Here is a 26,357-nt window from a genome sequence, read left to right as displayed (position 1 = left end):
CCAGCTCTGCTCGGATGAGCAGTGTGATTTTTAAGGAAGGTATGGGAGTTGAGGAGGTTGGGAAATGTAATACTTAAAAGAATGGTCTGGGGTTGGGGAGGATGGGAAATTGAAGCCTATTTTATATCTTTCAAGGGATGGGGCATTTTCGTCTTTCTTACCGACGTGCAGAAAATGTAATCTGCCCCAGCGACAGAGAGGTAGTTTGACCGTGAATTTACACCCTCGCTGTTGACTTTAGACCGTTTAGGGAAAATGACCGCCCCACACTCTTGTAAAATCTTAATGTAGCATGGGAAGTGCACAGCGCTGCCTGATGTACAGTGTTCAGATGGGTCTTGACCTTATTAAATCATGGAAAGTGGCTTCTAGGAGGAATTAAAAAAAAATTTTTTTTTCCTGCACAATTACTCAGGTGGCTTTTCCTGTTTCTTCTTTTCCTCCTGGACTTGGGTCCTGTAATTACTATCGCAGAGAGCTGGAAGGATGCCTGCTCTCCCCCGCACTGTCCCCTCCGCTCGGCCTCCTCCCTCCCTCCCACCCCGCCCCCCGCCCCCCGCCCTTTCTCTTCCTGGCCCCGCCTCCTCGGCGCACCGCGCAGCTAGACAGCTGTGTTCAATCAGAAACCACTTACAACTCCAGACGATTCAAAAGGGAAACTTCGGCGTGAAGTGCAGCCCCGCTCCGGCTCTCTCCAGCTCTCTCCCTCCCCGGAGCCCGAGGCGCGGACGCCTCTCGCCCCGCCGCCCTGGTTTCTTCCGGAGCTCGCCGAAGCCTTCTGGGGGTGCCGGTTCCTGCTGGGAGGTGCCCCGCAGCCGGGTAATGGGGGGCGGCGAGGCCCCGTAGGAGCGGCGAGGCGGCGCCGAGGGTGGCAGTGCCCCGGGACCGGACGGTGGACGCGCGCGGGCGGGTCCCCGCGCCGGCTCAGCCGCTGCAGCAGCTGCGAGCGCGCCACGCCACCGAGCCTCCTGCGGCAATGGCTCGTCGGTGAAACGCGAGCCGGCTCCGCGCCTGCCAGGAGAGCTCGCATCCTTCCTTGGGGTTTCCCCCACTGTCTTGGGTGAAAATGGCTGTCTAGACTAAAATGTGCCAGAAGGGACCAAGCGGTGGATCTCGAGCCCGGTAAGCCCAAGTCAGAAGCTCCGAGACCCGGAGGAGGAGGAGCTCGGCTCTGAAAAGTGCAGTCATGAATTCTGGAGTTGCCATGAAATATGGAAACGACTCCTCGGCTGAGCTAAGTGAGGTAAGGAACAGCTGAGGTCGGGAGCTCCGGCTTCTTAGGCATTTGCCTTTCGACAACCGCCCCCTGGCCCGTGCCTCCCAGTCTCCCCCAGCCCTACACCCCACCCCCCTCGTGCTCCCAGGCTGGAGGCAGCGCAATTAAAGATTAATAGATTTTTTTTTTTTTTTTTTTTTGGATCTTGTTTTAACTTGTAGTGCTACTCAGGAAATGACCTGAACTGGCTTGATAATTCAGTCTGAGACGAGAGGTTTCAGAAAGAAACGAGCTCTCACTGCGGCGCCAAGGCGTTCCGCTCTCCGCGAATCTGGGTCCCCCGTCCCTTCCCGCCCCGGTCCCCCCAGTTTATGTTCGGCATTACTTTTGGTTGCAATCGGGGATCCGAAGGCGAGCCGCCGCCGGTGCTAACTAATTTGGTGGGGCTGGGGGAGCGCATCGGATTTTGAAGTCTGCCACTTGGCTCCCACGTGCGATGCGTTTGGTTCAGTTCGGCCCGGTGGTCTCGCGTCGGCGGAGAGGAACGACTCGCGCTGGGGAGGGAGGTGGGGAGGAAGAAGAACATCAAAGCCGCTTAGAACTTTATTTCCTGCCCGGGACTGGACTCCTGAGTCTTTGAGGCGAGCGCTTTTGCAATTCCTGGCTCTCACTGTAACCTACCCACTTGAGTGTTGGAGACTTGCTTTGAAATTGCAGCTACATCAAACGGTATGCAAATATGTGAGCGGTAAGATGCTCAAAGCCACCTTTTTTGATGACTTTAGGGATGCCTCGGGCACATCCCCCCCCCACTACTGCCACCCGCGGCTTTGAATACCTGAGAAGTGGAGATGGAAAACCTACAAAACTGGGTGCTGGAAGGAGAGGAGGGAGTCCGTGTGACTCGTGTCTACAGCAGGAGGTTTAGTGGCTGTGGGTTTTCCTCCTGGCACCATCCATGAGCTATTTATGGGGCAAAAGTAGAATAAGTAGTCTGTGCTTCTTGAGTATGGCTGAAGACAGGAAAGGGGAAGAAAAGGAGCAGAGCATAAAAACAGCCGGAAGGCAGATAGAGGTGATGTCAGATTACTGACTGTGAAGGGAAAATGAAAGGCTGGTGCCCTGGCTGAGGGGAGAGGGCTGGAGATGGGGAAGAGAGGGGGGCATAGACAGGGGGAAACCTGAGTAGGTCTGTGGCTGATATCCAGCAGGGAATGATGTGCTCTCTGCCTGGTGCCCTGTGTCTTGCTGCTGCACTGTCCCGGCTCTGGGTTTGGAGTAGCGTTGTGGGGTATTGGTGAATGAGGCCAAGGCATTTCCTAATCCTGGGGGCTTTCCCTGTGATGTAGAAGGTCGGGAGATGCGAAGAGGGGTGGGTGGAACTTGAACACAGGAGGTTAGAGGAAGAGGCAGGAAGACCTAAGTGATTTATTTACTTATGTATTGCCAATTTTACAAGCAGGGAGAGGTTCTACACCTAAGCTGGGACCTAAGACCCTGCTCCATAGCTCATCCTATGTAAGGAGAAGCCTGTGACTTCCCTTGTAAGGTCCCTTACAAATCAAGCACTTAGTGGTGCCTTCCTCTGGTCCCTCAACCCTCTTCTCTGTGGCCGCTGCAACTCCCCACCACCTAAAGTATGTTGTTTCAGTTGCCTTTGTTTTAAAAATGAATCCCAGCTTGGGGAGGAAGGTGGTAGAAGGTTGGGTAGGGAGAGGAGGTCTGACCTGACTCGCACGGTATTGGCACAGTGAGTGCATTAGATGAACCCAGAGTGTCCATGAAACTCAGGTGGGAGGTTCTTTGCCTGGTCGTATCCACTCCCTGTGGACTCCTTAGAAAACCTGGGGCTGAAGGGAAGAGTGGAGGGTTCTCTGTGGCCCCTGTGTTGGTTGGAGCCATACTATTTGAACGTTAGAGGACATCGTTTTGTCCCTGAAAAAGTTTCTGGCCAGTCCTATCCTTTACCAAATTTTCTTTTCTTGTTCTCAGTGTCTGCTCATCGTTTACCTTCTTTCTGGACTCCTTTCTAGGTTCGATGATTTAGTCCACCGTGACCCTCCCCAGTCCCAGATTCCCTGCAGGTTGGGTAGTTGCCGTAGACTGTAGGGTAGTTTATTTTTAGTTTTTGGACATATTTTCAATGAGGATATGTGTAAGAATCTGTAAGGCAAGGGGGTGTGTGTGGCTTATACTTGCGGACCCTAAATCTCAAGTCAGTTGATCACGGGCCGCAGTTGTAGGATTGAGCTGTCCTGTAATACCCACAGTTCTGAATACAGTTCATCTGTATTCTTCACAACAGGTCTTTGGTGGACTGGGGAGTTTCTGGTCACAGTGATTTTTCTCTTAAACGCTGGTTCTGCTTTAACGTCTTGCGGGAGGCAAAGTTGACATTCTCTTTTGATGGTTGGTTCCTCCTTCTCACCTGGAAGCAGAGCTAATAAAACCCCTCAGGGGCCCCTTTAGTACCATTATCTCTTATTGCCCAGGAGCCTCCACACTGTCTAGAGGTCACTGTGGGGTCAGATTCAGCCTGTCCGCCCCCCCCCCCCCCCCCCCCCCCGCTCAGGGGCGGGAAAAACCCTGAAAGGGCCCAGCGTAATCCTGGGGTTCTGAGACAAGAGGCCTCTCTCCTTGGTGTGGACTTGTGAGCTGACCCCTTCTGGAGGGGCCCTCCACCCATGGGAATCCTTGACTGTTCGGCAATAATGTTGGCACTGACTCCATACGGCCTCAACGACGGGGTGTGGCTTGAACCCCTTGCTGGTTATAATCTGCTGGTCTGGTGGATGAGGGCCGCCAGCCTTGGTCAGCTGCTGAGGGGCTGACCTCTGCTTGTGCAGTGCTCTGGAATGCTCGAATGAGAGAGGGAGGGAGAGAGAGAGAGGAGATTTGGGTGTGAGGGATGCATGGGTAGGACCTCTAGAGCTAGAGCTGGTTGTTGGGCCGGAGGTGTTTTGCATGTGTGAGAACTTTAAGATAGAAAAACAGGAAATTCATGAATGTGTCCCTTTTGTGTCTTTACTTGGAAACAATAGCTGTTTAAGATCCTGCAAGATGATTATAGGAGATGGTAAAATTGCCTCTACCTGTGGGCATTCAAAACCTTTTTGCTGATCCATGACCACAAATGGCTTCTATCAAGTCTGAACACTTTAACCAGAGCAAACTAATTCTTAGCATTAACCACAGTAATGTAAAAGGAAAATCTGAGAAACATGAGTTGGCTAGTCTCTTTTCTTGGCTATTAGCTGTCCCTTTCAGAGAATCAAAGGATGTTTTTCTAATGTGAGGTTAAGGAAGGACTCCAACATCAGCCAAATCAAAAGTCTTTAGAAAATCAAGTACAGGGCACCTGGGTGGCTTAGTTGGTTAATTGTCTGCCTTCGGCTCAGGTCATGATCCCAGAATCTCTGGATCTAGTCCCACATCGAGCTCCCTGCTCCGTGGAGAGTCTGCTTCTCCCTCTCCCCCACACCCCCACCCCAGCTCGTGCTCTCTCTCAAGTAAAACCTTTTTTTTTTTTTTTTTTAAAGATTTTATTTATTTATTTGAGAGAGAGAGAGAGAGAGAGAGAGAGCAAGCACAAGCAGGGGGAGGGAGGAGCAGAGAGAAAGGGAGAAGCAGACTTCCCATTGAGCAGGAAGCCCCATGTGGGGCTCGATCCCAGGATCTTGAGATCATGACCTGAGCCGAAGGCAGAGGCTTTAATCCACTGAGCCACCCAGGCGCCCCATCAAGTAAAACCTTTTAATTAAAAAAAAATCAAGTACACTTTTAGCAGCACTATATTAAATTCTCCCAAACCTTGTAGAGGGAAGGCTCTTAATTCCTCTTCCTCTTTGCCGTGGGTTTTTGGTTAGCCCTTTATTTTGTTTGTCTTGGTAAAACTTGTGGGACCAGTATGTAGTTGAACCTTGTCACGTCTGTTAGTTCTTAGAATCATTCAGATTTTGGGAGAAAGATCTCTTAAGGCACAGCATTACCAAGGTATGACTTGAATTCACTAATCTTTCCAGAAGACCTGTCTACTGGATCTGCTTGTCAGGTAGACCGCTGCCTGTTAATGCAGCTAAATAAAAATTTATCTTTTAAGAGTTCTTTTCGGGGCGCCTGGGTGGCTCAGTGGGTTTAAGCCTCTGCCTTTGGCTCAGGTCATGATCTCAGGGTCCTGGGATCAAGCCCTGCATACCCCCCCCCCTTTGCTCAGCAGGGAGCCTGCTTCTCTTCCTCTCTCTCTCTGCCTGCCTTTCTGCCTACCTGTGATCTCTGTCCATCAAATAAATTTAAAAAAAAAAAGTTCTGTTCTGATGATCATTGAAATCTCTGGGGATAAAAAAATATTCTTAAGAATAATTTGTCTGGGGGCGCCTGGGTGGCTCAGTGGGTTAAAGCCTCTGCCTTCCGCTCAGGTCATGATCGCAGGGTCCTGGGATGGAACCCTGCATTGGACTCTGCTCAGCAGGGAGCCTGCTTCCCTTCCCCTCTCTCTGCCTGCCTCTCTGCCTACTTGTGATCTGTCAAATGAATAAATAAAATCTTTTTTAAAAAATTTGAAGCAATCAACTTATATTTTCTGCCTTTTAAACATTAAACAATGAACAGGTAAAATTCTGCTGTCACTGTTTACTCTGAAACCTTAGTTGCCCCTGGAAATCCTACTTCCCTTCCTCTTTCCTCATCACTTTATTCAAAGCTGCTTTCACGAGATGATTCCACTTAGGAACATGGGTATAGAGGCAATTCGGAGTACTTTCACCAGGAACTAGTTGGGTAGCTACGGAAACCCCACATCTTCACTGATAATTCTACAGGGGTTCTCTACACAGACCATCCTGTGAGGGATTTCACAGATGTGAAATTTCACAGATGTATTTTACAGATGTATTTAGGTTTCATCATCAAGTTACAAAATACCAGAGTTGGAAGGGCCTGGGAGATCACCTAGTATTCCCACACCCTTTTATACTTCCTTATACTCCTTTGTTTTTATAGAATCCATTCTAATGAGTTGTCTCCTGTGTGTCCTGCTATAGACCATCAGCACCAGAAGGGCAGTGTGAGGACCTGTCAGGGTCTGGCACATGGTAGGTGTTCTACAAATATTTAAATGAATGAACAACTTGCCTCTTCTCTCCCTTTCCCTTTTTACACACATAGGATTTGAGGAACTGCTTTAAGTGCTTTGTCTGAAGACTTTTTTTGCGGGGGGGACCGTCTGTGGCTGTGTAATAAAGTACCCCTAAATTTAGAGGCTTGAAGAAATCTTAGTTGTGCAGGATTTTGCAGTTTGGGGCAGAGCTCAGGGGAGATGACTTTTGTCTATGACTGGAGCGAGAAGATCCCCTTCTGACGGCTTCACACATGGCTGCCATAGTGGTGCTGGCCCATGGACTGGGAGATCACCTCTCTTCTCTTCTGCAGTGGCCTGTCTCTGTGCCTGCTTGGGTTCCTCTCATCATGGCCGCTACATTCCAGGGGCGGGGGTAGGGGGCAGCTAGCAGTTATTTGTATGCATCTGGTGGTCAGAAACAGCTCTGTGCTTAGCCCAGATTGAAGGTGGTGAAGAAAGAGATCCCCACTTCTCCAAGGGGGATATAACAAAGAATTTACAACCATTTTTTAATCTACTCCAGAGGCCACAAAATGACAGAGCCTTGTCTAAAACCCTGGTCTCTTAATTCTCGGGGCCTGGCAATAGTTTTGTTTTGTTTTTGTCTCTAAGCTGTTAATTCAGTGGTTTTCCCAGGTATCAATCTGCTTCCTTATCAAAAACTGTATGAGAGACATTTTGTTATGCCCATAATACAGGTGTGGAGATTGAGGCATAATGAGGTGAAAACACTCACCGAGGTTCTACAGACTGTTAGGGGCGGAGTGAGGATTTGAGCCCAAGCAGTCTTTCTCCCAGGCCCACCAACCGAACATGGCTTCCTTTCTATAGTTTCTCTTACTCTTCTGAGCTTTTGGTCACATGCTCCTAGGAGGGAGTATTCTGTATAAGAGGCCTGTTATTTAACTTGATTTGGATTGGAATCTATGCAGTGCCCAGATAAATGTTTTTGATAAAAATGAAATGGATAGTGATTAAAAGAATGTGGTCCCTGCATCACCCTCAAGTGGCTGAGGAATTCTAGGCATGGGTTTTCCAGAGCCCTAAAAGCAGATCTGTCCGTAAGGAATAGGGGGATCCTCATCTAGGAGAGCCCTCTCTTTTGTCCTTGTTTACCCCTGGGGAGAGATGTTGCCCCACAGCCTCTGCCTCACTGCCCGTGTGCTTGGCATTGGCTTCAGAAGGATTAGCGCTGCCACATCCGAAGTGTCAGAATAAGACTTCCTTTGTCACACGAATCTGCACCCTCCCGTCCCTGCAGGTGGGGCTCTTGGCTCCTAGGCAGTGAGCTAAATCCCTGTGGGGCTGCAGAGGGCTGAGGTTGGTGAAGAAGGCCAGGGAACTCTGTGGTGGCCGGGGCTGCCTGGTGAGGCAGCTGCTGGTGGTCAGATCCCAAGGAAGCATGAGCTGAATGTGGCAGTGGGGCCATGTATCTGCCCCAGCTGCCCAGGGGAAGGAGATCAAATGTGGGTGGAACCAGGTGATAGTCAAAGTAACAGGGAAAAGGAGAAATACATTATGGGAGGAAGAGGTTAGTCACAGACCAGGCAGGCCACAGAAAGGCAAGCAGAGAGAGACCCTGGATTCTGGGGATGTGCTTTGTCTAATGGGGAAATTGTAAAATGAATTCTGAGACTTCGTCATATTAAGGAAGTACTTACAGGACTGTGGCTACCGGGTTTTGAGGTACCAGAGCTTTGAGGGAGTGGGGGCACCCACCTAGGATAAGGAATGTGATGACAAGACTCAGGAAGTAAACTCAAGGGTGCTTGAAGCTAAGGTACCCAACGCAAGCCACGGGGAACATTTCCTCCAAAATGAGAATGGGAACTGGAAGATAAAAGCTGCATTTACGGCAAAATTAAGGTGTTGATGAACAAAGACTTCAGATTTAGGTTTTGATCCAAGGAATCAAATTTCAGAAAACCAAGATTGTACTTTAAATAATCTCGCAGTTCTGGGAAAGAGGTGTGTAGTGGCGGGATTGCAGAATCGGACGTCAAAAAAACCAAAAAAAAAAAAAAAAAAAAAAAAAAGAACGCTGATAATAGGACGTGCATTTTTACATCAGCCAGGGGATGTCAGGGCAGAGATAAATTATATGCAATTATTTTCCCACCCTGCCCCCCCCCACTACACCCGAATTCCTGACATTGGTATCTTTCAATCTTGAAAGAAACAAGGAGAGAATAACCTGGATGAGGGATAAACAAGTTCAATTTATAGAGTAAATATTTCCTGGGACCACAGAGTTCTCTTTCTTTCTTTTTTAAAAAAAGATTTATTTGACAAGCAGAGATCACAAGTAGGCAGAGAGGCAGCCAGAGAGAGAGGAAGGGAAGCAGGCTCCCCGCTGAGCAGAGAGCCCGATGCGGGGCTCGATCCCAGGACTCTGGGATCATGACTTGAACCGAAGGCAGAGGCTTTAACCCACTGAGCCACCCAGGTGCCCCGAGTTGTTTTCTTTCTAGCAAATGTCCTCTTCTCCTTGCTGAACAGAAATAGCCAAAATTAGCTCATAGGGGAAAGAGGACACCTTTGAGAGGTTTGCATTACTCTGAGGAGTGAAGTTGTAAAGCACTTTATGAAGGCAAATCTTTTAAGATATTTCTTAAACTCAGCAAAGAAATTAAACCAAATCAAGTCTGGGAAAAGCCAAAATCCTGAATGAGCAGCTGTTGATTCTACTTGCCACGTAAGAAGCTCCAGGATAGGGTTTGTTAACTTTGTAAACAAGCAATAAAAACCTGTTGGGCTGGGACAATTGTGTGCTAAAAGCTACCTGATATTTTGGCAGGTGGGATATTTTGAGGACGATCCCCTATCATGAGCCTCATGATGGAAATACATCTAAAGCCAAAGGCTGTAGCATTTGATTACCCGAAAACAGAAAGTTTCACGGAACCTCAGTGTGTGCGCATGCGTGTCGGTTAAGGATTCCCGCTGGATTTGGAAAAAAAAAAAATATTGAAGCGGTCGTCAAGGGAAAAATGCCAACATGGAAGGAGATTGCCTGGCAATTAGAAAAGCTGGGGAGTCCTCTGGTTGGGTGCATGGTGAGAGTGGGAGTAATTGCTTGTCCCTGTTTCCAATGGGCTGTGTGGACTTGTCCACAGAACACGTGGCACACTTGCAACGACTTCTTGCTTTGTCTGGGCCCCTCCTGGCCTCCCACGTTGGTTGTTCCTTCCCTCACCTGTGTTCAGAACACTTATGATAATTACCCACAGCCTCCATGGGAGACTGAGCTCTTTGCAGGCAGGGACAGAGGAAAACCCATCCGTGTCACCAGCACCTCATCCGTATGTGACATGGTAGGGCGACGACAAACAGTTACTTGTGCACTGAACTGCACTTGACATTACAGCGTGACGGATGGATTGTATTGGCCGCTTCCATTATTTTGGTTGAAGAGCACGTTTGATGGGATTTAGTTTGGTCATTATTTTTAAAAAGATTTTATTTATTTATTTGATAGAAATAGCACAAGCAGGCAGAGAGGCAGGCAAAGAGAAAAGCAGGCTCCCCACCGAGTAAGGAGCCTGATGTGGGACTCGATCCCAGGACCCTGGGATCATGACTGGAGCCGAAGTCAGCAGCTTAACTGACCTTAGTTAACTAGTCACTAGGCGCCCCTAGTTTGGTCATTATTTCCATAACTTATACTCTTTCCCCATTTGTTTATTCATTCAACAAATACTGTGTGCCTTCTACACACTAGGTGCTGTTCTTAGGTGTGGGGATACAGAAAACATATCATCCTTGTTCTTTTTTTTTTTTTTTTAAGATTTTATTTATTTGACAGATCACAAAGAGGCAAAGTAGCAGGCAGAGAGCGGGGTGGGGTGGGAAGCAGACTCCCCGCTGAGCAGAGAGCCCGATGTGGGGCTCGATGTGGGGGCTCGATCCCAGGACCCTGAGATCATGACCTGAGCCGAAGGCAGAGGCTTTAACCCACTGAGCCACCCAGGCGCCCCAGTATTGTCCTTGTTCTAATGGAGCCCGTGTTCTAGAGGGAGGCAGGCTGTACACATGACAGATGTATGTCCAAGTGATGCTACGTGCTGAAAAGAGAAAACACACAGGGAAAGGAGGGAGGATGCTATTAGAGTGATCAGGGAAGACCTGTCTATGGGAATCTTTGGATTGAGACCGGAGTGAAATGAGGGATGGAGCCATGTAAAGATGGGAGATGATCACTTCAGGCAGAGGTCAGATATGCATGGTGTGTTTAAGCAAGGGGGTGATGTGGCTGGGAGTGAAGTAAGCCAGGGGAGAGTGGAAGGAGATGATGTCAAGAGAAATAGTTCTGGCTAGATCGCCTGTGTCTCCTAGGCTATGGAAAGGAATCTGGATTTCTTTGGAGTGTTTCGATATTCCTGAACTGAATTTTTTACACAGATATACACACACACACATATATACACATTATATAAGGTATATAATATATACATTATATACATACATACATATCCATTATATGTAAGTATATATACAGATACATATATATATAATTTTTAAAAAAATATTTATTCGAGATAGAAAGCGAAAGGCAACATGAGCCAGCGGAGAGGGGCTGAGGGATAGGGAGAACCAGACTCCCTGCTGAGCAGGGAGCCTAATGTGGGGCTCGATCCCAGAACACTGAGATCATGACCTGAGCCCAAGGCAGATGCCTAATTAACTGCCTGAGTCACCCAGGCGCCCCTGTATAATAAATTTTTAATAAAGTAATTAAATTTGCGGGCACCTGGGTGGCTCAGTCAAGATTCCGACTCTTGATTTTAGCTCTGGTCATGATCTCAGGGTTGTGAGATTGAGCCCTAAGTCGGGCTCCACGCTGGGAGTGGAGCCTGCTTTGGATTCTCTCTCTCCCTCTCCCCCTTTCCCCGCTCATGCATGAGTGTGCAGACATATGCATTCTCTTTCAAATAATAAAATCTTTAAAAAAAAAAGAAAAATAATCGTTTAAAGAACTGAGTGGCACAGACATTGGCCAAGAATGATTTAAAAACCGCCTTCCTGGGGCGCCTGGGTGGCTCAGTGGGTTAGGCCGCTGCCTTCGGCTCTGGTCATGATCTCAGGGTCCTGGGATCGAGTCCCACATCGAGCTCTCTGCTCAGCAGGGAGCCTGCTTCCCTCTCTCTCTCTGCCTGCCTCTCTGTCTACTGTGATCTCTCTCTGTCAAATAAATAAAATCTTAAAAAAAAATAAAAATAAAAACTGCCTTCCTTTGAGGGATGGTTCAGTGTTGAGGGATGCTGATGTTGTAGAATATAGGTGGGTTCTGAATTAGGAAAATTGGGCTCTACTTTCCTCAGTCACTTGGAGCAGTTTCCTTCAATTATTAGAATCATGGACTTTATTGTTTTGAAACTTAGTATCAGTTTATGGATTTATGACAAATGTAGCTCTAAGGAGCCTGGAATGCTAACATTTGTTTTTCTATTGAAAAGTTATTTGGGGGCGCCTGGGTGGCTCAGTGGGTTAAAGCCTCTGCTTTTCACTCAGGTCGTGATCCCAGGGTCCTGGGATCGAGTCCCGCATCGGGCTCTCTGCTCAGCAGGGAGCCTGCTTCCCTTCCTCTCTCTTCCTGCCTCTCTGCCTACCTGTGATCTCTGTCAAAAAAAAAAAAAAAAAAGTTATTTGGTAGTCAGGTTATAACCAGAAAGTTTTCTGGTGAGCATGGAACTGGACAAAGGGGATGTTTCCATTGGGAGGTACCATTAAGCCATTCTTTGAGATGAGGCTTTTCTTAACCAAGCCATTTGCATAACTGATGAGGAAACTGAGGTCTGAATAAGGCTGTCTAGGGGCGGAGTGGTAAGTGTAGGACATTTTTTTTTTTTCTTTTAACTCCAGAGATAATTTTTCCTCTTCTGCCTCAAACTCCTCCGTTTCTGTATCGCAGGATTTGTTTTAGAGTTTGCATCTTGGGGTACCACTGGGTGGCTCAGTCCGTTAAGCATCTGCCTCTTGATTTTCTGCTCAGATCCTGATATCTGGGTCCTGAGATTGAACCTGTGTCAGGCTCCATGCTGAGCGTGGAGCCTGCTTAAGATTCTGTCCCTTTCCCTCTAGTTCCCCACCCCCACAATGTGCACACACTCCATCTAAATAAATAGATAAAAATGTTTTTTAAAGAGTATGCATCTTGTAATATTCTGTAATTATCTTAAAAAGAAGCATATATTCCTTAGTAAATCTTGTCTATATGTGACGTTACTACTAATTACACTATTGAGATAATTAGAATTTAAATTTTGCCCTGATCTTTTGGGTCTATTGTAGTAGTCTGCTCTCAGTGGGTTCTTACTGGCTGAGACGGTCGTGGCTTAACAAGTCTTAAAAATCCAGAGGAGCATTTGTGTTCTGTTTTGACAAACTAATGAGAGATGGGCCTACCGTTCAGCCGGTTGGCCAGCTGCTCTGTGTTGATGGTTGTATGACTTGGTCACTCTACTATCCTTTTTTGGAAACGGTGGTAAGCGCTACATACCCTAAAATCTCCCATTTTAACCATTTGTAAGTATGCAGAGCTGTGGCATTAGCACAATGACCTCGTGGGGCCTCCCTCCTCACTCTCCATCTCCAGCACTTTCTCATCTTCTCCAACTGACACTCCATACCCAGTACCCAGCAAACACTAACTTCCCATTTCCACACCACCCCCACTCTTTGACCCTATCTCTCTTGGATCTGACTAATCTAGATCCCTCACATAAGTGACCTCATAAAATACTTGTCCTTTTGCAACGGGTTTTTTTTTTTTTTTCCCCATAGACCTAATGTCTTCGAGGTTTATCAACACTGTAGCATGTGTCCGCTTTCTTCCTTTGTGAGGGTGACTTTTCCACGGTGCCTATACATCCTGTTTTGTTTATCCATTCATTCATCAGCGCACACTTGGGTGGCTTCTACCTTTCGGCTGTGGGGACTAAGGCTGCTACGAACACGGGTGTGCAGTGATCTGAGCCCCTGCTTTCAGTTTTTTAGGTGTACACCCAGAAGTGGAATTGGTAGACCATATGGTAATTCTGTGTTTACAGTTTTGAGGACTTGCCTCCACATTTTCCGTACTGGCTGTTAGACTTTACATCACCCCACCAGCAGGGCGCAAAGGTTCCTCTTTCTCCTCCTCCTTGCCAACACCTGTTCTTTCCCGCATTGCTTTGCTTTTTCTGTCTTAGCCATCCTGGTGGGTGTGAGGTGGTCTCTCATCCTGGGTTCTGTTGGCATTTTCTTAACGATTCCTAAATGTCGAGGGTCTTCTGTGCTTAGGGGCCACAGCGGTCTTTGGAGACATGCCCGTAGGCGCCCTCACCCATTTTTCACCTGAGCTGTTTGGGAATTTTTGTTGTTGCATAGTAGGCATTTTTCCTCCAGTGGGGATCTCCATTCCCTGGGGCCTTTCTCCTTTGTGCCGGTCTTGTTTTCTCCGTTTTCTCCGTTGCTGGGGCTTTGAAGGCGCTTCTTGGTATTTCCAGATGGAATGACAGCATAAGGCGAGGCAGGAGAATAAAGCCTTTCCCCGTGGAAAACAAACAGGCTCCGCCCGGCCCAGGAGGCTCCTTCCTCCACCGTGTCCAGGAAGCAGGGACTTCCGGGCGTGTTGTGGGGCCAGCTCGCACTTGACGGGCTGGTGACCAGCAGCTTCTGCGGTCCAGCTAGCCGCTCTCCAGCGACGTGAGGCCCCGCAGCAGAGCTCCCGCATTTTCTGTTCATGGCATTTGAAGGGTTACTTTGCTCCTCGACATACTGTGATTTCACGGTATTGAAAACGGAGTTTTAGGAGAGGGTTTTAGCAAGAGGGGCCTGTGGAGAGTAGCCAAGAAGTCTGGGGCTGGCCTGTTAGATTAGATAACTGTTACTTTATTTCTTGGTGCTGTGAATCTAATCCTGGTTAAACCAAAATCTAATTTATTTTCATGCTTGATTGGGAGTCCTTCTGATTAAGTGTTTGGAAGAGAGTAAGCATCGTATAGGAAGGCTAGGGCTGGGGGAATGAGCTATTCCAGGGGCTGCTATGCCAGGACTGATGATTAAGAGACTATTAATAGTGAGTAGGGGGTGAAAATAGGTGAGTTGGACCCCAAGACAGGAGGCGTTGTTACTTCTGGCTCAGAAGGATAGATTGAAACTCACACGTGGGCTCCCCTCTCTTCAGGATGCCTTGATGTATGTGTGGGGCAGAAAGCAGTGCATCTTCTGCCAGGACTGCTCCTGACTTCAGGTCAGTTTTTCAGTTGGGACTTCTGAGTTGCTTATGAGAATGCTGTCTGGGCACACACGTGATGACTGCCAAAGAGAGCGTCTGGTGCCGAGAAAGCTGCCCTCAGACCCTTTCATTTCCAAACTGCGAGAGATGGGGCATCCCTCTTGCCCTCTCACATAAAGTACCCCAGCTGAGCAACGATGACATCCAGGGGTTGGGGGCGTATGTCAAGCGACAAGGAAAGGCTCTGTTATTTTTGGCCATCTTCTCTCCTAACTTCTTTACTGGGTCGGGTTACTTGGTTCATCACCTCAGCTTGTCTGTGGGTAACCTGGTAGTGTGGTAAAGTCGTGTGCTCCGAAATCCTCGGCTCTGCCACTTTCTTGCTAGGTGGTCCGGGGACCGTTGCTTTTCTGGGCTATACAGTCCTTGTTATAAAATGGTGATATTATAAGAGTATCCTCCCGCTTGCACAGATGTTGTGAAGGCCAGTGAAATAATCCGTGTAGCGCTTATCGAAGTGTCTGGTAAATACTAGTCATTAGCTCCAGCTGCTGCAATGCTAATCCAACGTCTGTGTTGTTTTGGGGCTACAGTGCGGACTTGCTACACTGACGGTGCCAAGTAGAACTTTACAAACAGAGCATTAGGAGCTGTGCTTGTAAGCACTGAGATAATGTGAAAAGAACTTCTTAAGTGGAGAGGAATCTGTCATAGAGAAAATATGCAGGAATCCGGAGAGTCCTACAGCCTCCTGATGGTTTTGTTCTCTGGCCCTTAATGCCAGAAACTCACTACGAGGGGAAACTCTGCTTCCAGATATTGGCAAGTCTTTGAAAAGAAAGGTGGTTCATTTCTTCTTTTTTTTTTTTTTTTTTTTTTTTTTTCATTCGTGGAGCCAGAAATGTTAATGAGCTCACAAATGGCAGGCAACACTAATTGCTTTTTAAATGTTCCCCTTTTGGTTTATTATCTTCGTTAATTTTGTTTTAATTTTGTCTGGGCTATCGTGTCTTCAGGCCTTTGTGTGCCCAGGAACCTGCCCTGAAGAGAGCCACACCGGGGGGATGGTGGAACGTGGGAGAAGGGAGGCAGTCAGGTCACCCCCGCCCCATGCCCAGAAGGAAGATGCGTTGCGGAGAAACAGACCATGTTCATGTATTGTGTAATTACTTATTTCACGAAGATAAGGCTTTATCGGTGATGCATACTCTGTGAATTCCCTTACAAGTTGTGATCTGTTAACGGTGAGGAGATAGCAGCAGGGCCGTGGGAGCTCTGCCTGGGTTAGCCATGGCGCGGGAGGTGAGAGAGGAGCCTTGGTAAGTGGGTCTGAGATTGCTGGAGTCTGGCCCACAGCAGGGAAGACCACTCTGGTACCGCTTGTGGCTGGCTTTGTCATTTGAGAGAAGGCTTTTGGTTTGTGCTTGTTTGTTTTAGTGTCTTGACGGAGGTTTGGTCTACTGGTCAGAAAGGAGGAAGTGGTAGAGCAATCCCTCTAGTGTTCTGAAGTGGTTAGGATCAGTCCTTTGCTGAAGAGTGTCTCCCCGAGGGCAATAGGAAGGAGGTGGGCAGGAGTCGTAGACCTAAGGGAGCCTGAGGCCCTGAGTCGCACTGGGCTGTGGGGAAGGTGTGGAGACCTTGAACGTCCACCTCTGTAGACGCCTGTGGTGGTGTTACCCAATCCCAGGGCTGAAACCCGTCTCTGGCTAAGCTGTTGCCTCACGAGTCCAAGTCTGACGGCCTATCTGACTGGGAAAGCAGGAGCACAGGTCTTGTGTAATACGAAAAGCCCTGCTCCTCCCTCCTGCCCTTGCAAACAGAATTGCACGCAAGTCCCTCTTCCTGCAATGCTTTTCCCTCCATGGGGATGGCAGCTCGTCTTCGACCTTACATGTCACCTTCTTCAGGAGGCCTTTCTCAGCTTCCGCTCAGTGCTTGCTAGGCAGGCCGTACAGGCCGGCAGCACCGCTCCTTCCCCTGACTTCCCGCAGCTCTCTAGCGTCCAGGGTATTTCTGTATCCCTCTGTCTCAGAAGCTTACCTGCTGGAGGGTGGCCCGTGGTCAGAAAAAGGCTTTTTTCTCAGAGCACATTCTTGCAGAGTGACTGATAAGATACATGACAGTTAATAATCATGAAAAGCAGTTAAAAACCAGCAACAACAGCAACAAACCGGGAACCTGCGTGGCTCATAATCATGAAAAGCAGTTAAAAACAACAACAACAGGGGCGCCTGGGTGGCTCAGTCTGTTAAGTGTCTGCCCTCTGCCCTCGGCTCAGGTCGTGATCTCAGGGTCCTGGGCTTGAGTCCTCTGCTCAGTGGGGAGCCCGCTTCTCCCTCTCCATTTGCCCCTCCCCTGCTCATGCTTGCTCTCTCTCACTCTCTCAAATGAATAAAGTGTTAAAAAAATATAAATAAAACCACCCAAAAACTAAGAGGTAGAAAAATACACAAAGGACAACTACTTATATATGAGCTCGCTAGTGCTGCGAGCCCCATGATCCACACTTAGATTCCCCGTCCCAGCAGATGGATCCTAGACAACACCGGGCTTGCCTTCAGGGGCCCACCCAGTATGACTGGGACTGGAGAGATGCGCTTCCATGGGTGTCTCATGGGAGCACTGGAGTCTGGCTCGGCGTTCTCTCTCAGGATGAGACATCAGAGTGGAGGCTGACTGGCAGTAGGTTCCAGGTGTGAGGTGGTAGGAGTAGCTCCAGGAGCTGGAATTAGATGATGTTATTGTATTAGAAATGATAAATGTGGGGCGCCTGGGTGGCTCAGTGGGTTAAAGCCTCTGCCTTCAGCTCGGGTCATGATCCCAGCCAGGGTCCTGGGATCGAGCCCCACATCGGGCTCTCTCTCTGCCTACCTCTCTGCCTACTTGTGATCTCCATCTATGAAATAAATAAATAAAATCTTAAAAAAAAATGATAAATGTGGAGGACGACAATCCCAAGATTATGTTAAAACACTTCAAGTGAAGCCATTACTTCTATTTCATCTTGCAAGTATTTTTTCCCTTTATGCATATCAAAGTCTAAATCTATACTTCCTAAAATATGCCACTTTCAGTACAAGAAAACTTAAGTTCAGAAGCTTCCCATTAGAAATGACTGTTGTCTATTGATACTGCAATTAACCTAAAGTAAAGTTGTAGAACTCACAAGAATGGTTAACTTAATGCCTCTAACTTTATCAAGGTGTTTTTTTTTTTTTTTTTCCCAAATTAGAAGTGAGTATGTGGTATTTAAGGGTGAGGATGTGGAGGATCATTCCATATATAATTGTACCCCACGTGCAAAAAGACATCTTTTCTTACAAAGGGTAGGGATGTCCCTGCAGTTCAGCTTCTGTATTCATTTGCAAGTGACAGAAATATGTTAATTGCTTTTCTTGGGTGAATGATTCTTAATCTGGTGGGAAGGATAAAGATTTCAATTCATTTCACTAATTTTAAAAATATCCGTATTCATAGGTTACTAGATGGAGCTAATAAGGCATTCCAGTGAGGTCTGAGTTACTGGGTGGATTTCATTGAAAATGTGGCCTTGCAGTATTCCTCAGTGGTAGGATGAAGTCTTCATCAAAGCAGTCGGCAGGTGATACTCTGGCTGACCCTGAGTGCCCTGAGCCACTGGTGCTGATGTGGGTTGGATGGGAGGATGGGTGTATATTAGGCCTTAAAATGATGAGGCTGAGGCAGTGTCTTATACACACTTCTTAGCACAGCAGTTGGAAATGGGAAGTTAGCATGAAGCTCTGAGGTTTATGATAAGAAATTTACCTTTTCATTGTTCTTCTGACTGTCAAAGGATCCAGGTAAAGACTAATGGCCTCTTCCCACCTTTAATTCACCAAGTAAATTGAGGAAAAAGTTCAAGTTGCTTTTTATTTTATTTATTTATTTTTTTGAGTAAGCTCTCTGCCCAGCATGGGGCTCAAACTCGCAACCCCAAGACCAAGAGTTGCATGCTCTACTGATTGAGCCAGCTAGGTGACCCTAAATTGTTTTTTAAAAAATAACAGCAGCTCTTTCTGCCCATGGCGTCCAGTCCCTGTGCTTTAATAAAACCATATTTTTGTGCACCAAAAAAAGGTACTCTAACATATTAATAATTAATAGGAAGAGGCCAGTTTAAGAAAAAAGGCTTTAGGCTGTAAATTTGTGGATAGCATAAACCAGACTAGATAGTGGTAAAAATGAAGGCAGTTAAATATAATGAGGAGTAGCCCTCAGAAGTGTGAAGCACTTGGCACGCATTTTTTATGTCCTTTCTCAGTTTACAGCTCTTCATTTCCATGTGCCCAACCCCTCAGCCCCTGGTGACCTCCCACCCTGGTGACCCTCCCACTATATTCTAGTCTCCAGCTGACTTAACTTTCAGTACCTTCAAGGGGCCTGACTTTCTCTTGGCCTCAGAACTTCACATCTGCTGTTCCTACACTATCCCTGTCTTCAACCCTTCTACCTTCTGTGCTTTCTTCTCCTAGGACTTAGTGTGTTTTTTCTTCAAAGTCTTTCCTGGTATTCCCACCCTGGTCCCGTTGCTATGCTGGCCCACCCGCTCTGAAAGCATTAGCTGTTTCCGTGTTCTAGCGCCTCATACAACGCACTGGCCTGCGGACTTGGGATCTCCTACCAGGGTGGCTGCTGTTGACCACTGTTCACTAGCACTGCGCAGAACCTAGCCCTCCACATTTCTTTTAGAGTGAATGGCCTTAGCTTAAACTTTGCAACAGCCCTGTGATAGAAGTCCTAGCTTTAGGGGCATTTGGTAGTGAAGGAGTGGAAGCTCAGAGAGATGAAGGGTCTTACCCAAGGTCCTACATCCAGTAGGTGGCTGGGCCAAGTTTAAACTGGGGTGGGATTCCAGAAGTCCATGGACAGTGCCGATAGCCTTCTCAGACCGTGTGGTCATGACCTCTAGAACGGGCATCTGTAGGACCTGGGGCTGGGGGGTTGATGGGTTGCAGGGAAGTAAGGGTGTTGGGATGATGTCCAGGCTTCTGAGAGGATTATGCTGATAGGTGAGATGGGAGATTTCACGGCAAATCTAATTTGTAGCAAATGAGACTGGATTTGGGCATGCTGCATTTGAGATGCATGTTGGTCCTCAACGTGGAGATGTAAGTAGGCTGTGGGATAATAAGGCTCAAAATTTGGTCAGGATTTGGAATCTTTGGCCTCCATGACTATTTACTCTCAATGCAGAGGAGCTGATGTTGGACTCTGTTCCAGCCACTCTGTCACCCACCACATAGATAAGGAGTAGAATGAAGCCAACTAAGTATTGTGTGTATTCAGATACCGCTCCAAGAACCGTAGTCTCTACCTCCTAGCGTTTTAAGCATATATAATATACGCATTGGTGCTGATGGTTCAGAATTGGCATTATAATTGAAATAAGTTGTGTTTTTTAAGTTGTGGTTCTTTCATTTTTTTTTTAAAGAAAAATCCAGTTAGCTCCTCACACATCCTATGAGCATTTCTGCCTTTGAGCGTTCCTTAAAGGACAAGGTAAAGATTAAGGAGATCCTAAAAGTAATGCATGTACATACCAAGTTTGGAAAATAAAGGAGGAAACAAAGTCTTAAATGGTCCAGTAACATTTTGGTATGTTCTTTTTAGTAACATTTTTTTTTAAATTTTTATTATTTTTATTTATTTGAAACAGAGAGAGATCACAAGTAGGCAGAGAGGCAGGCATAGAGAAAGAGAGGAGATAGCAGGCTCCCCGCTGAGCAGAGAGCCTGATGTGGGCCTCGATCCCAGGACCCTGAGATCATGACGTGAGCCGAAGGCAGAGGCTTAACCCACTGAGCCACCCAGGCACCCTTTAGTAACATTTTTTGAAATTTTAAAAATTTAAATTCTTCATATTTTCTTTGAAAACAACTTGAATTTTAATAACTCTGAAGTATTTTATGGTATATAAGATGGGCTAATAGCTGTTGACTAAATACTTAGGTTTTCAGGCTTTGTTTCTGTAGATAATGTCTCGACACAGTTTTGCGTTTTCTTCTATCTTTAGGGCAGATAGAGGGAGAAGGAGAGCGACTGAGAAGGAGAAAATGTGTGTAAATGAAGAAACGGAGGAGTATATTGTGCAGAGTTTTTGTCTGATGTTAAAGAAGAAAACATAAGGGTGCCTTGGGGCCCTGGGATTGGCTTTGTCAAATAATCCTGAGACTGAAAAGATCCCGTTAAACACACACACACACACACACACACACACGCACACGGGCTGTAATAAACTGGGACCATCTGTTGTTCTATCTTGGCCTGCTTACGCAGTTTTCTGCCTGTTGCTTATTGAAGAATGCCTTTAAGATGGTGACGGGGTGCGGCCCAGGGACAGAGGGCAGAGAGGCCAGCAAGGTGGTTGGGGGGCTCTGGATTGCAGATCTGCAGCCAGCTTGGGTTGCCTCACTGTTCCCCCCACGATTACCATCTGGGGCCAGCACGACTGTGGCCATGGTGGCCTTGTAATTCTGATCCATGGAGGTGTGCGATGGGGGTTATGGGAGGTTAAGGAGTGAACCCCGCCTGCATTTTTTTTTTTTTAGGATTTTATTTATTTATTTGACAGAGAGAGAGAGAGATCATAAGTAGGCAGAGAGGCAGACAGAGAGAGACGGGGGAAGCAGGCTCCCTGCTGAGCAGAGAGCCTGATGTGGGGCTCGATCCCAGGACCCTGAGATCATGACCTGAGCCGAAGGCAGAGGCTTAACCCACTGAGCCACCCAGGCGCCCCTAGAAATGGTGTTTTTAAAGAGCTTGTTTCATGGGCACATCTAAGAATATTTTCCTTCCTTCTTACATGTATGTTGATACTGACTTTTTCTGCACAATCTCCTACTAACGCATGGTTGCAAAGTCTTCTGCGAACCAGTCTCTGTGTAGGAAGCTTAATCCCTGGGGTCCTGTGGAGTCCTTTTTAATTATAGGGGCTACTGAAATTTATTTTCTGGCCAAAGAGTGTTACCATTATGAATCACTAGTGTTTCTCTGTTTTAAAGGTCACTTCCTATACAAACAAAATTATTACTTGAAAATCCCTCAAGTTGAACCATGTTGCTAAGTACCTGTCTACTGTTACAGGCTTTATTTAATTTTTGTTTAAAGTGACCAAAATGTTAATCTGGAACAACATTTAACTTCCTGGTTTGGCAAACTATCTATGTCAGGTAATCAATTTAGCACTTGGAATAATTTTTTCTTTTTTTCCAAAGTATTTTTGTAGCTTAAAGGAGACGGGCTTGCTTTGTAGCGTCAGGTTTTGTTTTTTGGGGGTGGTTATTGTCGCTGTTTTTCTTTTAAGGAGTTTGTTAACCCTGGGGCCTACCCTGGATGACTCGTCTGGAGGCTTCGCTTGCTAGGATGGTCTCAGGGCATTGCTGCTTTCAAGGAAGTGAAGGGAAGGCCACAAGCTACAAGTTGGCCTTGCTTTCCTCGCACCCCAACCCTCCCTTCTCTGACATGGTGAAAGCCAACCTGGAGATATAGGCAGAGTGCAAGGAGGTGTCAGAACCTAGTTTCCTGCCCAGAAATATCACTGGGAGCAAACATCTTTTTTTTTTTTTTTAAGATTTTATTTATTTATTTGGTAGACAGAGATCACAAGTAGGCAGAGAGGCAGGCAGAGAGAGGGGAAGGGAAGTAGGCTCCCTGCTGTGCAGAGAGCCCGATGCGATGCGGGGCTCGATCCCAGGACCCTGGGATCATGACCTGAACCAAAGGCAGAGGCTTTAACCCACTGAGCCACCCAGGTGCCCCGGAGCAAACATCTTCTTAAGCATAAGATAGAACTTTCATTCAGAAGTAGGTATGAAAATAGAAAGAGCTGAATGCAGAAACTTGTATGATGAAAGCCTTCACACTTGGTGTTTCCAGTAGCCCAGGATTAAGCCCCTGAAAGGATCATTGTAGAAACTTGACTGAATGATAGGAAGTGTTTTCAGAGTGCTAGTCTGGCTTCCATTTCATTAGCCCTCAAAGTATCTTTAGTCAAAATGAAATGACCCCAGCTTAGGACAGATGCTTCTCTCTTGGTTTCCCTCTTTCCTGGGAGGAAGTTGGATTGTTAAGAATTACCATTCTTAGCAAGGCAGAGGAAGGAATTGACCAGTTTCTAATCCTGGAATCTGATTTATGCTCAGCTGTAATTGCTACTACACATTGGAACAAACATCCCAGCCATCCTAGGAAGTAGGTGTTGTCTGATATCATGACTGAAGTAAGTCCCTACGTGGCACTCATCACTGACTTCCTGGAAGTCTCTCACCCTGCTTCCTATGGCCGGTGGGTGTACAATGTTCAGCAACTTGTGCTTGCTGGAGAAGCTGGCATTTTTCTATAGAGAGGTAAAACTCGGTGTGTCAATGGTATAAATAAACCTGAGAACAGCCCATAGTTAGTGGAATTGAAGGACATAACAAGATAGGCAGAATTGGGGGGATGAAGAAAGGAAACCAGGAATAACATATTTCGTGGAGGAAGATTTTATTAACCTATCCACCCTTGATATTACTATGTTTCTTTCATCACCCTGTTTGTTATGGATGAGGAGATTCCCCATATTTATTACCATGGCCATTCGCATAGTGTTATTTGCATTTCTTAATCCAAATTCATCATGAAACTGTCCTTATTTGGTCCAGCTGCCTCAGCTTGGCACCACTACATCCCTACTCTCATCCCTTTTCTAAAAGTCCTATTGCATTTAATCTCAACTTGCATATGTTAAGTGTTTTATTATTATTTTTAGAGATTTTATTTATTTGACATAGACACAGTGAGAGAGGGAACACAAGCAGAAGGAGTGGGACAGGGAGAGGGAGAAGCAGGCTTCCTGCTGAGCAGGGAGCCGGATGCCAGGCTCTATCCCAGGACCCTGGGATCAAGACTTGAGCCACCCAGGTGCCCCATGTGAAGTGCTTTAAAATGTGTGGCCTCATCCTGTATCTTCTGAAGTTTTTCCTGCCCTATAAGTTTCAAGCACCTTCAGAGGCTTGGAATGTCTGGTACTGTATGTGTTCTTCTGCTGACCTTCTGTGATACCTAACACAATACGGGAAAATCAGAGAACACCCAACTGATAAAGACTAAACGTGGAAGGCAGGACTCCAAAAGGAGGACGGAATCCCTGACTCTCAGCTTTATATAAACTCCCCAAGATCTCTTTGTTCATCCACGGGGCTTTTAGAAAACCCTGAGCAAGTGGGAGATCTCTGCTCCCCTTATACAGAGCCTGCTGTAGCTGATAATGGAACTTTGCCAGAAGGGGAAAAGGACACACGGTCGTGGCATTCCTCCTGTTTGCTAGGGAATGTGCACTGGTTCAGTCTTTGGTAATGAATCACTTTCCTGCTTCGGAGGAAATGCTGCTTTTCTTTAAACACCGAAAAGTCTGTCTCATGTCATGGTCAGCCTCTCAGGAACTGTTCTGATAAACACAGTAGTTTCTTTTATTCTCTTCCTATTATCATGGGACTAATAGTTCTCTCTCATTAACGTTTTCACATTGGTGAAACAGTAATGGTAACCTCTTTATTGCTTGCCCCATTTCTACAGTCCCTGTTGTGGGCAGCCCCAAGAATCCGCAGCCACCTTGTCAACATTATTACATTTTTGTGATTCTGTGCTGCCTACTCAAATGATAGTCAGTGGTTTTATTAGCTTGAGATTGAAAATTCAAATGAATAAAGGACGACAAAGTAAAAGAAACATCGTCCAATAGGATAGGAGAGTAATGTCCCTTAATTCATTCACTGAAGTGCTTCCTTGCAATCCCTGCGTTATCGTATTCATTTTTAAAGAATAATTACTGTGTTTTGTTGAAAGGATGGGCTCATAAATTCCAAGAAGCTAATTATATTTTGTTACTGGTGTTGCTAGAATTCTAATAAGCTTATTCCTATTTCTGGTCTAGCTGTTGGAAAGGGAACCTATCTTGAAGTGGACAAGTGTATTCTGGTAATTAGGAATTACTGAGAAAGAAATAATGCTATTTTGTCATTAGAAGAGTTTTCTAACACTTGGTCATGCAGAAAGCAGCGTGGTAGAGACTGATTTTAAATTGTATCTGATTTAAATGAGATTTAAATTGTATCTTTCATCCTTTAGGTAGCTCTGTCAGGGAAGAGGGGAGAAATTAACCGAGAGCCTATTATCTTGATTATACTTGTAGATTCTTCTGAGATTTAAGAAAAAAAAAAAAATCCATAGTATTTGTATAGCTGATAGAGGATCTTCAGAAGTTACCAGCAGAACAAAGATGGCAGCACCACTTGGCCTCCTGTTTTCGGGGCTCTCATTTGAGCTTACTAGGTGCCTGGGAGCCTGAGGAACTCGAGACCAACGTGAAATAACTTGCCCAAGGTCACAGAGTTAAGTGACCAGCCCTAGATTACGAAGCCCATCCTTAGAAATGGGGGGAAAAAAAAATCAAGAAAAGGGTAAAATGCATACAAGCTAAAGTTAGTCAAGCTCCAGATTTTAGTGCAAAACACTGAGGTAAAGTAAGTATATTCGATTAATTGTCTTTGATGATGCAACTATTCTTACTCACTTGAATTTCTGTTAAGGTAACCAACCGTGTCCTAAGAACCCTTTTCCTTTTTCTGTTCTTTTCTCTTTATGAGCTAGGTCTCCTGCCTGTGGGTTATATCTGCCTTCCGTTTAAGATTTGAGCCTGGAGACCTCATTGCATACACAATGCTTAGCACTTGTCTAATAATTTGTGAATCCAGTGTTCTGGGTCGTTGGTGGAAGTGATAACACTATGCGATTGTTAGTGATGGAGAAACTGAGTCAAGGGGAAGCAAACTATTTCTTGCTATAGGAGTCCACAGCAGCCAAGTCCATAGTATTTCATCCTTGTGAGTCTGTGCTTGGAAATGTAACCAAAGACCTCTTAAATAAAAATACTTCCTTCCCTTTAAAGTAAACTTGCTTGATTATTTAAGGGTTCAATTCCAAATAGTCCTCCTGCAGTCACTGACTTGGTTAAATTGGTTGGTTAAGCAGACTAGTTGATCGAAAATTTAATGAAGCAAATATTTTTGTCCTTGTGTCAGCAAACTTAATGTTCCTCAAGGAGGGATCAAATTTTAAGCCCATGTATGCGAGCATTTTACTTGTAGACTTGTTTTGTTTTTGCAGGGAAATTTAAGAGGTAAAAGGAGAAAGTTGTTTTTGTGTCCAAGGCTTTTCTTAGCACCTGCGTGGGTAACATTTGGGTCCTTTAATTGAAAGAGCGAAGACCTCCTGGGCTACTTGGGAGAGTACATGGGTGGGAGTGAGTGGGGAGTCCCAGTCACGTGCGGTTCGATACTGGCTTTTCCGTTTCTCCACTTTCTCAGCGGAGGCCTCGTTACCATTTTCTCCGCTTTATCTAGTAAGCTGAGGAGTTAAAATAGGCCTGTATCAGAAAACATGAGGCATCTTTATATCCCGTTATGTGGGGTAAAAGGAGTCAGGGAGAGATGGGGGTGGGGGAAGAGGATGACAGGAACATTCTAGGAGCCTGGAAGTTTTCTTTCTTAAGAGGTCAGCCTGTGGGACTAGACGGGAGTACTTGATTTTCTTTATCCTTTGTTTTGCATGATTCTCCTTTTTCATGGCACTCGGAATGAATTTGATGTGTCACCATAGGAACTTTGGGACTTCTGTCAGTGAAAGGCTGAGTCCAGCCCCTCAAATCAACACTCATGCCTAGGCTCCCCCCAACCACCTCCTCCCCCCATTCTGTTGCACTTAGCTTAAGTGAATGCCTCCCATGCTGGGACATCAGACACCCATGA

General features: G+C 46.3%; 1 protein-coding gene across 2 annotated transcripts in view; it reads left to right on the top strand.

The window, feature by feature from the left end:
* The window catches only part of LOC111148328 (mutated in colorectal cancers), a 412,174-nt gene that overhangs the window by 142,843 nt on the left and 242,974 nt on the right, over positions 1-26,357 (top strand). The window contains exon 1 of one of the 2 annotated variants that reach the window (XM_022504836.1): positions 950-1,243. The exons of the other annotated variant lie outside the window; for it this stretch is intronic. Coding sequence (XP_022360544.1) covers positions 1,187-1,243 — 57 coding nt within the window. The 5' untranslated portion in view covers positions 950-1,186. Of the gene's footprint in view, positions 1-949; positions 1,244-26,357 lie in introns of those variants that run through there. 2 annotated transcript variants of the gene reach the window in all.

Source organism: Enhydra lutris, unplaced genomic scaffold (assembly GCF_002288905.1).
Source record: "Enhydra lutris kenyoni isolate GAN:26980312 unplaced genomic scaffold, ASM228890v2 scaffoldscaffold19, whole genome shotgun sequence".
NCBI lineage: Eukaryota > Metazoa > Chordata > Mammalia > Carnivora > Mustelidae > Enhydra > Enhydra lutris.
Note: the sequence above shows the minus strand (reverse complement) of the source record. Positions and strands in the feature narration are given on the sequence as shown.